The sequence below is a fragment of the Mastigoproctus giganteus genome, chromosome 3 (assembly GCF_048544385.1).
Source record: "Mastigoproctus giganteus isolate SK-2022 chromosome 3, ASM4854438v1, whole genome shotgun sequence".
NCBI classification, from domain to species: domain Eukaryota; kingdom Metazoa; phylum Arthropoda; class Arachnida; order Uropygi; family Thelyphonidae; genus Mastigoproctus; species Mastigoproctus giganteus.
This window is the reverse complement of record NC_143577.1, coordinates 174,246,905-174,260,247: the sequence shown is the minus strand read 5'-3', so window position 1 is coordinate 174,260,247 and position 13,343 is coordinate 174,246,905. Positions and strand designations below refer to the sequence as shown.

The 13,343-nt window shown below is 35.5% G+C and overlaps 1 protein-coding gene across 1 annotated transcript in view; it reads right to left on the bottom strand.

Annotated features, from left to right (window-relative positions):
* Positions 1-13,343, bottom strand: part of LOC150088421 (protein dispatched homolog 1-like) — a 57,631-nt gene that overhangs the window by 21,919 nt on the left and 22,369 nt on the right. The window contains exon 4 of the mRNA XM_090370769.1: positions 9,143-9,937. Coding sequence (XP_090226895.1) covers positions 9,143-9,937 — 795 coding nt within the window. The remainder of the gene's footprint in view (positions 1-9,142; positions 9,938-13,343) is intronic.

Below are 13,343 nucleotides of genomic sequence, written 5' to 3'. Positions count from 1 at the left end.
CAGTGTTGCTTATTAACTGAAATAAATCCAGTCTCCCAACATTAATAAGTACAATTAAAGATGTCCATTCTCTTGTAAAGAAACAAAGTTTATGTGGTGATTATATAACGCGAGAATAACAAGGTGATTAAGGCACAAAGCCTTAAATTATACGCTTCCAGTTGCAAGCCTATGGGATACGACTGACTCCGAGCTTATCTTTTCTCCTTTAGCCAGCTGCCCGGACCCAGCAATTTTCATTCTTCTTGTGGATGGTTCTCAAACTTTCGTGAGTGATTATCTGGAGGATATGATCGATCGGCAATTAACAAAACACTCTTTCCGTAAAAAAGCATTACCTTAATGAGGATGTCGTGTAAACACTTCCCAACTTTTGTCCCTTAATTTGCAACCAAGCATGATGACGTCTGAACAGGCGAGGAGGGAATAAAGCAATTATCTGTCTATCTTTTTTTATTCACTAGGTAATTGATAAAAGGCAAGAGAACTAGAAGGGAGTGTTAAGACTGGCTGCGAATTTTATTCGAGAAATTGTCTCACAATAATTTCGAACAATCACTTTTTAAATAGCATTTATTCATTGAAACAGGGTGATCAAAGTCGGGCACACACACACACACACACTTGTTTATTGCATTTGACACATAAGATATAAAACATCATGACATGAAAAATGCGGTTTAAAACTTATACATGGGCGTCATATGGACCCCATCAACGTCCATGCACATATTCACTCAACAAATATATTGACAGAAACAAAGTCTCACTAGAAATAAGGTTCACTTTAAGTTTCTTGAGTAAAAATGTAAATTATTGGTTGAGATAACCTGGCGAATTCTTGGGTCATGAACTCGAGGAGGCCACAAGTCTTTTAAGATAATGCTACTATTTCCAAACTCGGAAGTGATTTCAGTTATTGCAACAGGAAACTGCGCCTCCTGTTGCAATAACTGAAATCACTTCCGAGTGTTACTTCATCTCGAAGTAACCTTCCTGACACTATTATCCAATTCATCAAAAATTGCTTTGAAAATCTGCAGACAGTCTTTAAATTCAGTGCATTTTAAAAGAACTGCTCTGATTGCTATAACGTTGCATCCATTCTGAAGTCAAAGGCAGTCGGTCTCTTTTTCACTTGGGAATTTAGGATAAAACCATTACGGTTTCCTCCAAATAGCAGAGGACGTGGATACACCATATCAGCTGCATTTTTATCTATATGCTTTTATAGGTCCAAAAGTGAATTTCGAGAGAAAACAACGGTACGGTGCTGCAAAGTTATAAAGTACATTTTTTATTTTCACATTTTACTTGTCAGTTTGAGATCCACGTCAGTTCGATATGAGACAATTTGGTGAAACGCTCACGACGATTCGGTTATAACAAAACAAGACAGAAAATTCAAACTTTTAAACATGCCGTGCCGTAAATGTTTAATTTAATTATCACGGTACAGTTCATATTTATGATAGAGCGCACTAACCACCTTCGTTTTCAGGGACGTTCGTAAAGTAAATTACCAAGTAAAAACCATCCATTAAGACGTTCATTATATTTATGATTCTTTCCTTTATAACATCCATGAATTATAAAATTACTACTAAAATTTCTTAACTACGATAAAGATTAAATGACAATCATAAAATGGATGGTATTTAGTTTTGATGTTTATTTATGAGTCTCGTTAATGTGTTTTGTTGAATATTTAGCCGCTATGCCATTCACTTGAACCTTGAAATGATAACACAGTATTATTATCTGTTTGAGCAAGGTTGCTTTAAAAAACAGCCGTTCTTGGGGGTATTATATTGATGCTGTTTTTGTATTATCTTATGCTGGCAGACTATCCCTAAGCATCTCCATGTGCTAGGAATGATCAACTAGTGGTAGTTTATGTTATGCTAAAATTACCTGTACAGTACTGCGATAGATAGTGGAGTTGCCAGGATAGCTGGCTGGAATCACTTTCTTTAATAAATAATAATACTATATGCAAGATAAATTTATACAAAATTTAATGTAGGGAATAATTATGATTCAAAAAGAGGTCGCTGCTCCAATTATTAAAATTGGTCAAATGTAATTTTTCGTGCTGAAAACAAGGAGAACAAGCAATATTAAATCACAGATACATTAACAATTGTATCAGCTTTAGGGAGCCAATTGGGAGACCCTGAAAGGTCACTGAAAATGACCTCGACTTGAAGAGCAGTAAAGTTCAGTTATCAGGAAAACATCCAGCATAAAAAATCTCAACAACAAATGAAGAGATTCTTCCTAGCGACTTGAGTTGCAGTCATTACGTTGATTACCTGATGCAGAGTAATTAATGTGGTAAACTGTCATTAACTACTCTAATTAGTATGCGTTAATTACTCGGGAGCTGACATTTGGCTAATACTAGTTCGGACCTCGGTGAACTTGATATTCACGTACTTTAGTTTATACCGATACTTCGATGTTAATTATGCAGGGCGAAAAAATTTACATCCTCAGCTAATATCAAAAGACGTTAAAAGGTGACAGCAGCAAAATCAAGCCATATGATCATCTGATAAAGGAAACTTTAGGGGGGGGGGGGTATCACCCGCGAGGAAATCCGAAGACACGTTCAAATGTAAAAAGAAAGCACTCTGTCTTAATTAACTACTATAATAAGTAACGAATTAAATTAATCACTTCCCCAATTCGGCATAATTCAAATTTTTTAAATATTCCCAAGCCGAAAATACGAATTTCATGCAAAAATTGCTTCATTAATTCTAAAACCTCAATAATTCGAAATGGTTTTTAGTTCTAGATGCCAATCTTCGTTTAGCTGGGAGTAATTAGGATTATTAGAAAACGTGTTTTTTTTTTTCTTTATCTCAGTAATAGTGTGTTTGTATACCAGTAGGAAACAGCCAAGCCATGGGAAGTGCTGGGAACTTTATTAAACCACAGATCTTGAAACTAACAACAAAACTGCCTTTTCTTATTTTTAGCTTGTATTTGATATGCGTGTTGCCAGTGAGACCCGATTTAGTGCTGCAACAGAAATAAAAAGTAACGCCATCTTCTGAAAAAGTTTAAGGCGTAGGAGGGGAATCTAATACCGATATCTCTGCTGGGTCAACCAGCAAGAAGACGCCATCTGGGTTCGTAGTGGATGTTTTAATTGGCTCTGTTTGTTTAGCTTTTGTTTTCTTTTTCTAAACTTCTCCAACAAATTTTAACTCTTTGCACAACTATAACGAACTGATCCAAGAGAAATCTCATATTAGCTCAGACACACCTCTGCTTTTCAGAATTCTACGAAACACCCGATATTGGGAAGCGATATTTCTTTACCTCCCTCCCCTCTTACGAAGCAAGCCTTTCTTTGATCAAGTAATAATCTTCAATAATCATCCTGGACTGCCACGAAGGCGCACACTCTTAAGTGGAACACGCTAGGTCGTAATTCTTTGAAAGAGTTCAGCGTAGGGATAAAATTTACTTTCCGACATTTGAAATACGGGCGATAAAGATGGCAGAGGTCGTTAGAAGAGCATCATATGGTGCAATTCTCATCTTTAAAGGCTAATGTGTTCCGTTTTTTTTCTTTATCGCGAGTAGTAGTGTGTTTTTATATCAGCAGGATGTAGCTAAGCCATGGGAGGTGCTGGGAAATCAAACTTCTCCAGCCTTCAGAAGCACTTGAGATCACAATTTCAGCTTGCTTGCATTACAGAGTATGTTTTCTTTCTTGGCACGGTTACAAGATTATTGTGCTTTCTCTGATGCGAGTACGGAGAATGCTAATAATGTTTCAGTGCAGAGTATTGGTCCGAATCAACTTTAAATTCGTGGATATCAAACTGGCAGGCTGAACTTAATTTTTATGATAGTGTTCTTAGATTGGAAGGTTTTTAAAGAGTATCTACTCTGTAATCTTTAATAATGGTTCAACAGAACCACACTCGTTCTTGTGTGTTCAAGATGTCTTGAGTTTTGCATCTTTAAAGATAAATCGTATATCTTTCGAAGAGTCTCGACCAGGAATTTTAATTAAGAACTTAGCTTCATATTTCAAAGCTAACTCATTAAGGAACCGATGTGTTTGCACAAATGGCTAATTAACATTGTAAATCAGGATAAAAGTAGAACGGTGTAATGGACAAAAATGTTTCAGGTTTTTTTTTTTTTTTTTTTTTTTCTCGAACTTCAAGTATACGTTGGATTTTTGTTTATTTTAAGGGAAAAATTGAATATCGCCGGGAAAGGAATTTTTTATGCGCTAAAGAAGTCGACTTATTCCGAACCAAAAATACTTAGCATGAATCAGAAAGTGAGAAGAGGGAAATTTGTTTGGGTATTTTTAATTTTGAGAGTTTTTAATTTTATAGTACAAGGTGTCAGTCGTATAACTCGAATCAATTTGTTTTAATTCACAAAATTATATTAAGTTTGCTGAAATGACCTTAGTGGGGATGAGTGGTTTTTTTTTAAGGGGACTGCTCGATGGATTTCTCAATCAGTTCGGAAGAACTGATACAGATCAATCGAGTCGACATTACTAAGTGTTGATAAAAATTTTTCATAGTTTTGGTGAGAATAAAAGTTTATTCTTCCGAATAAACTATCCTTAGCCAGTGTTCCACTACTTGTTTACCATTTCTTCGTAATCTTCTACACGACCTTGGACTGGCTTTCTAAATGCACTCAGTTCAAAACTGTGGACAAGTGCCCGTAACTTTTACACATCGCCTCACACATTTGAATTGGTTGAACGAGCAGACAAAGTTACTAAAGCGACCAGCTTACCGAAACTGAAAGCCCACGGCATCCCGGCACCAATCCATTGTCATGAACATATCACTAGACGAGTGATATGCTATACTGAAAAAAAGAAAATACAGTATATAGTTGTTTACACATACACGAAGCCCTCTCCCTTCGCGATTCGATCTTTTGCAGAAAAAATCTGATACCATACTTATCCAGTTGCATACGAAATTGAAACATATTAAACAACAGTCTTATCTAATATTAAAAATGCTTTTTGTTTAAGTAATTAATTCACCTCGCAATCTTTTGGGTTAAATTATCGTGAAAGAATTTTAAAACTCATGAGATGCTCGTTCAAAAAAAAAAACTCGGCCTTATTCAGCTTGAAATGCATTCCAAGTGAAGCGTGCCTATTTTTTTAAACTGAATTTAAAACAAACAAGTACAATAACAGCCATCGTAGGCGATGGATAAGATCAGTAGGCTTATTCTGATTGTTCATTGTATCATATCGCGTGACATTTTTACATTGAATTACAACGCAATATGATAATATCAAGTCACCTTTTATCTTAAGTAATTTTATGAGGAAACTTTGGAAAGCGAGGTCAATTGATTCCTTACGTTGATCAAGTGGCAAAGAAAAAAAAAAAAAACACTGAATAAATTTTTAATATCAAAGTTATTTATTAAAATATACTTTGAAATCTTATCCTAGCTTACATTACATATGTATCACATTTAGTATTCAACAACTATTATCTATTTTACAGTAGTATATCTTGAAACAGTGAAGTTACCAATACAATTCACTTTAAAATCTTTTGAATAAGCTGCATGGGCTTTGGCATAGGTGTAGAGATTCTACCGTATAATCAGAGAGGATAATTCCACTCATTTCATGTTTTATCATACGAGACTATCCTATCAAAAGACATTTGTCAAATTTCAGAGTTTCTCAAACTGAACCAGAGCTGTCTAAATAAGTTTCACAGATAAAGAAAGAAAGCCTTCAGTTTTTGATTCGTTTCTCTACTTTGAGCGCTTTTAAGGTTACATAGCGTTCACAGAAATAGAGATTAAAATTCATTTCTTGTTGGTGGTTATTATCGAAGCCATACTGTTCATTCACAATACATTTTTTTTCTTTATAACAGGTCTTGAAAGTATTTCTCTCTCTCGTTGCCCAGTTGGAATGAAATGAAGTTGCTAGGAGAACATAATGTGAAGAATGAATTCAAAATGCATGTTTTTGTTTAATCCACAAAGCGATCCACAAAGTGTATCGCTTGCTTCAACTGAATGCTAAAAGAAATATTTTTCTTTCCTGTAGATTCAGCGAGGCTTCTCTCTCTCAAGGAATCCAAGAGGAAATTCTGTCCAGAAATATTGCAAAGAAAAAGTGTGGCGTTTATACACATAAAATTGTACTGATTGCATTAACTCTGCATTCTGAACCTTAACGCTTGGAAGATACTACCATCGTAATTTCTAAATGGAAAGAGAAATCGATATTTTTCCCAGAGTTAAAAATAAACTGGATGTTTTTCGCCAGTTGAACTCGCTTTTGGCTGTAAACTACCTGACGAAATAATTCCAATAAAGGAATGAAGAAAGCAAAGCAGGGTGTTAAATACACATTCCTACACAACCAATATGGAGCATACAGATTAAATCACATCGGGATTCTTAGGAAATAATGTCTCGAAGAGAAATCATGTTTATGAAGCAAGTTTACGATAAATATAAACTTCTTACAACTTTTGTTTGTTCAATCTTGCTATACAAGAACTTTCTATATAAGATGTGATAACGGTTGATCACAAAAACCTCTCTGTCTGTGTTTAATGAGGACACAACCACAGCAACAACATTTGACCAAAATATAAGAAATATCCCTAGAGAATGTACATAATGGAAGAATGTCTTGATTAGATCGGTCATATATATAATAGAGACAGATTCCTTGGAGTCGAAGAAAAATCCCTCTTCGATTATTTGTTACAAGAAAATCCTGATGGTACGACGTGTTCTACAATGAAACATTTACTTTTTTTTCCTCCTAGAGCTCAATCAAGTCACCTTGGTGACTATCATTTTCCAGTACTCTTTCCACACAAGAAATATAAACGGCTCCTTGGAGGCCTGTCGGTGAGAAAGTTAAAGATTCGTAAGACATGCAAGAGAGAGTCAGGTTGGTAACCACTGTGAGGATGCATCACGTAATAAACGTGCAGGAGAAAAAGGGTGCATGATCTGCATAACAAAAAAAGCAAAGCTTTATTATGCAGAATCTACAACTGAGGGCTAGCTGAAACCGAAGTCTTAAGAAACAGCTGCTAACTTTTCTTTACAATACCTCAGTGGAAAATATTGATAACGGTTGCAATAAATTTCTGGCTTAACAATACATCGCAGTTATGACACTGCTGTTATTACTGAACTGGACATTCTACATCTCGAATGATATTGTAAGACCTAGATCTTATAAATATTAAGTTTTAAAAATAGTAAGCATTAAGATTGAATATTTAGTTCGAATGTAATAAAGGTTAAAGTTGGAGATGGGGAAGTTATAGACGTATGTGTTAAAATAGCGGTTAAATGGAAACAAAAAATAATATAAGAGAGCAAACATGGACAGCGGCCAGGACTAGGGAAGGGGCTATTTGCGAACGGGCAAGAACAATAGGACCGTGAAACTGGGTTATGAAGCGTCCCCTTTGATCTAAGCCGCCGTTAGGAAGTAAATAGGAAACGAGTGGACATCCAATGTTCGCGTAAAATGATAACGGCGTCAGGGTGGCTGAATATTTGGGCAAGTTGGTCATATTTAGCAGAGAAAGTGTGAACACGAAACTGGGTGTTTGGAAGTGACCGGCAAACATGGCCAAGAAAAAAAAAAAAAAAGAAAATTACAGAAGAAGGGTTTGGTTTGTGCACAAGGGAGAGGGTTGTGGTCAGATGTTTTAGCAAATAGGAAAGGATGAAAAATTAAACAGAATATGGGGATTGGTTGCGAGTCCTGGGGAAGGCGTTCCGAACTTCGAAGAAGAGAGAAGAGGGAGAGAAAGTTTTGTGGAGGTACGTGGGAGAGGGTGGAGTGTGGTGTTTTTTTTTTTTTTTTGTAAGTGCGTGGAACAGAGTTAGATAGGAGAGCTTAGTAATGTAGGCCACCGGAACGGATAAACGTAAGCCTGTCCGCCACGAAGAAAAATCATAGTGTCCAAGAAAGGAACGTAAGCCTGTCAGCCAGAATGAAGCGTAAGCACAATGAATGTGGAATCAGTGGCCATTTCGGAACGTAAGTCTGTTCCTGTTTTTTTTCCCCCTCGAATCTCGAACTCAAGGTCTCAAAAATGTAAATTCTGTAAGGAACTGAGTGATAGTCCTTTCTAAGAAAAATTCCGGTTGTATTAGGCAAGTTAATTACTAAAGTTGAGATAAATTGCAATAACGAAAGGGTGGTACAGGGGTAAATAAAGGGAGAGAAATAGTATAAAGGAATTAGTAAAGAAAATATATTAATAGGGGTAGTATTCTGAGGATATGTTAAACCTGTATCATTAATTTAGACCATATGTCAACACATGATAACATAACAGATGAGATGTGGAGAGAAAGAAATTTTATTATTGAGAAACCTCTTGAGTAAAGGGGATGACGAAGATGATAACTGGAGAGTAACTAACGTAAAATGGGTGATTTATAGCGAATATTATTGAGGTAAGAAGATACCAGTTGTAATACATTTCATGCGTTAAAGGCTAGAAAAAAAGTAATAAGAGTAAAAATTGAGTTTTACTGATGTAAATGATAAAAATTGGTATTGGTAATGGAAAGGAATGATTAGGTAATCAGTGATGATTCTTAATAAATAAGATGCAACTGATAACAAAGTGACGTTGATAATTTGTAACGGAAAAGGAACGGCCTTGAGCATAGTTGATGAGGGAGATGTATTGTACTAGTATGGTTCAAATATATGGAAATAAGTATGCATGTATGTAGTTTGTTTGTTGTGTGTAATGTTCATTAAAGGTTTGAAATTTCTTTTTAAAAAATGCCTCTCTTTATACACCCTAGAATTTTCTTTGAATTGCAGTAAGATTTGCGTTTTGTGGACTGCTAATGACTTCTGTAGGATGGAGGTCAAATCCAAACAAAAAAAAATAAATAAAAATGTGCACGAACGCACCACCAAAATATCTTTTGGTTCGGTTAGAATATAAATTGATTTAATGGAGAGATTTTGTGCAGAGTGTAAAGGATTTTGAACGAAATTAATATATTTTTTGGAAGTCACGAACCGAAATAAGAAAGTGTAGCAGGAATGATATAAACAGTTAAATACTATCAAATTCGATTAATTTCAAGTAGAGTTACTTACCTATAATGATGAGAAGAGTGAGGATGTTCATAAAGGGAAAGAAGGGAACTTGATATATCACGGTGTACATGAAGTAGGCAACGTTCACAGAACAGCCTACAGCAAGCAGAGTCATAAACGTCACGAAGAAGGAAGTGGTGTACATCCAGATGAACACGAAGATCAATGCTCCCGCTAGAGTTATATACACGGTGTCGTGGTTGATGCACTGTTTGAACAGAGTGTATTTCAGTCCAAGCTTCATAGCCACGATCTCGGTGATGCCATCCGACAAATCCATCCTTTGTAAGTCTTCGAAGTAGCCGAGCGTGTCAGCACCTTGCACCACAGGTAGGAAGACGCTTGTGTAAGATACTTTAGGAGCTTCACCTTCTAGGAGAGACTGGGGGCTGAGAAATTTGGCATCTGTCAGGAAGTGCAAGATGTTGTATACGGCGTTGAACTTTATACACTTTTTTGAGACTCCCCGGCAGAGGACGGGATCCGTTGTACAGTCGTGGGTGAGTTTCAGGTGGTGGTAAAAAGGGGCGCAGGTCTTTAAGAGTTCCAGCGTTGAGGAAACGTCCTGCTCTGTGATGTCGTGGCACGAACTCTTGTTTTTTAGAAGCGCCACGTAGTTACTTAGCGACCAACTTCGACAGCACGTATGATGGGAGGTCTGCTGGCAAAGGCGTGGAAAATGAGGAGAGTTGCGAAGTTTTTGGTCTTCGATCTGACACAGGGATTTGAGAGAACGAAGAGTGAATAAATTATCACTTTTGGTAGACTGATAGATTACACGTGCGTACTGGCGACCTGTAAAGGAAGATGTGTCCTTAACATCAAAGGCAGTAGCGTTTTAACTAAAACAACTAGCTATAAATGCTTTTTAAAAACTACTAATTTATTTGAAAATTTTCATATACGATTTCTTATTTGCTAGAGTCTGTTTCCCTATACTTTTAATTTCTTTTATTGTGGTAGCTATAATTTTTGTTTATTAGCAAGGCATGCTAAACCGCTAAAATCCTATGAAAAATGAAGTGAAGATTAACCTCAGTCTACCAGTTCATACAAGATATGTTACCTTGCCTCTTTGTGTGCACGGATTTTAGCAGTTTGAGCACACCAACAAAGGATCAACGCTAAAAGTAATTGCGTTCATCGGTTTATAAATAAGTTATGAAAGATAAATGGTAAAAACTGATTTCAGTATCTTTTATATTAATTAAAATTTTTTCCGCGCTATCATCAATTTCCAAATGTTTATTTATTTATTTTAATTATAATTTAACATTTATCTACCACTCTGTTACTCCAATCATGACGAATAACTAAGTAAAGTTGAAAATTTCCAAAACAGATTGAAAAAAAAAAAAAAGAAAAGAAAAATTAATTCTCTATGCTAAAACTCAATTTAAGAGAAAACAATTGTTATTACTTTGGACAATTATTAATTATGAAAGTAGTTAATTCAAATACATTACGTACTGGAATAATCAAGTTTAAAAACATGTACAATCATCGTGAACGTCACGCGCATTCAAATGAACAAAAATTCACACGTGCAGATAATAAAATATTCATTTAGCACTAAATGAGGACGATTAATACTTAATTAAATGATTCAGCAAACAGGATCGATAGAAGAAAGTTAGTAGCGTGGATACCAACAAAAGCAAAAGAGAATTTCCCTAATCTGGTGGTTACAGCTGGCAAAGTATCACCACCATGTTTCTGGAGGACAGAAACAGAACCACACAGCAATGATACTCAGCCCGCTTTCTGTAATTATTCTTAGGAAACAGAAACAAAAAGAGTGTTTTATATAGCAAGGTAACGTTTAGTATCCGAATTTGAACTGTTGATTACTCTGATTTAAATTAATGGGTTTCCTCAGTCAAAACAGGTAAACACTCACAAATGATAACTGATATTTCTACTCCATATTCCTTCTGTCTGATGTTTTTTTTTTTTTCTCTCATATGCCCATCATAATTTGGATTACCCACATGGGTGTCGTTTGTTCACCATTAGATTGTGACCTAAGTCCATTAGAAAGATAAACCATCAAGCAGATTATAAACTGAAGCGAATTGAAACAACTTTTTTTTTTGCGGTTTCAGATGAGTTACTAAATAGCTCAGTGCTAAAAACCATGAAACGAGCCCCTATAATAACTTCTGTTAATTTACTGAGTACAGACATGATGCGTTTACACTAACTCGTATGTTTGTAAAGTTTCCCGCAGTAATCTGACGCTTTTGCCCTAAACCTTTATTAAGTATTAAACTACTAAACACCGTTTTACATTTCTCATATTGTGGACTTCATTTCACAACTGTATTGGGTTTTAGGAGCATCGGCAACTAAGGCATGTTGCTCCATGTATATTATCTGTATTGCGTGTTCTAATGTCGAGTTTCTGTTTGCTGGATGAAAAACCCGAGCTTCTGGGAGAAACAACTGGATTGTTAGTTGTTATACACCATCAGTGTACCTACAAATGAAGGAGGGCCAAATAGCCTTGAAACGGCCGTCTTGGTGGTCTCTACCGAGACTAAGAATAGTCTTCTCTATTGGGGAAGCGTTACTTATTTCAGGTATAAATGAGTAAGCGTAAGAAAAACGCATTTGCACTAACTTATATGTCTGTAAATAAAACCATTAAACCAACTCGCAATTCAAATTCTATTCGTATACTTGGCCAAAATAAATCGGTTTTGCCCTTCGGCATATAACATGCTGTATCATGGTATGAATATATCCGTATTGCATGAAAAGCAGTATTTCTCATTCATTTTGCAGAAAAAGTACTCTGTAATTAGGAAGAATAGAGAATATCACAGTTAATTTACATATAATGCCAACCTAAAACTATACATTTAGTTGCAAAAGCTTCGGGAGATTTATCCTCTCCCTTATTCAGCGTTTGTCTGCGAAGGACGGCATAAATTTAATGATTATAGTTTTAATTGGTGTTACTGTCCATCATATTTCACATTCGTGTATACAAAACCATCTACATTAAATACACACGATTAGTCGAAGCTAGCCAAGTATGTGATTTTTAACTTTTCACTCTTGCGAAATTCAAATTAAACCCAACAGAGGTAATCGACGTATTAGAAGGTACAAAGTCGTAAGGGCAGCATATTGGCTAAGCGCATGAGGAAATTAATATCGATTTTGAGTGTGCTGCGTATTTATGTATATTTTGAGTTGTATCGCTTTTCTTAAAAAATTCTCATATTTTTGGACAACCATTTTCACTCAATCTCCAAACCTCTTCCAAAGAAGCCTATGGGGCAAGGCACAAGATTAGCACTGAAACAAACACGCAATGTCGCTGGTTCTAAGGAGGAAAGTAAGCTAACAATTATTTTTCTCTACTTTGTCAGAATGCATTTGGTTCCACAATAATTACCACTAATTAGTTTTCAGAAAATTAGGGTATAGCTACGTTGCAACCCTTTTGTTATTTACCTGTACATTTAAGGACGATGGAGCTCAGATGTAAACAGTTTTAAATTTAAAAAAACTGACTTTTAGAATGCAGATAAAACAGACCGCAGAGATTCAATGGATTTAATAACGATCAAGCTAAGTTTGTAAAATAAAATAAATAATTAAAAAAGGTTTATCTTTACAGATCAAAGTTTGTTTTCATAATTTCATTCAGTTCAGAACGTTATTCACGCAATAAGTAATCTACCATTACTGAACTCAGCTGGAACTAATGGTCTTCCTGTCTGTCGTTAAAATCAGAGGGTAATGTTCTTTAACAGGAGTATGGATGGATGAATTACGTTTCTCAGGTGAGTGGTGCGATTATACTATTGTTGCACTTGCAAAGGATAGCCCACTTAAATTTATTCTGCGAAAGGAAACGCAAGAGAAAATGAAATTCAAGTTAAACTATTTCACCACGTAAATAATAAGAAAAATTCTTCGCTTACCGATTTCTAATTAATAATTACAAAAAAGTCAAGTACAATTAACTCAACAATCCTGCAAAGTTATGTGACAACATCTCGAACCCGCTTAGAAAACGAATTGCTTTTTCTCCCTCTTAAGATACAATGAAATTCATTGGATTTCAGTGCTCTTCCAATTTTTATTCTGTGTTGTTTAGGCTGGCATTTACAGTAACGTTAGCGTTATTACAAATTCAATCAGTAATAAATACGTATTTATGAATATACTTCTGTACTAATTTTTT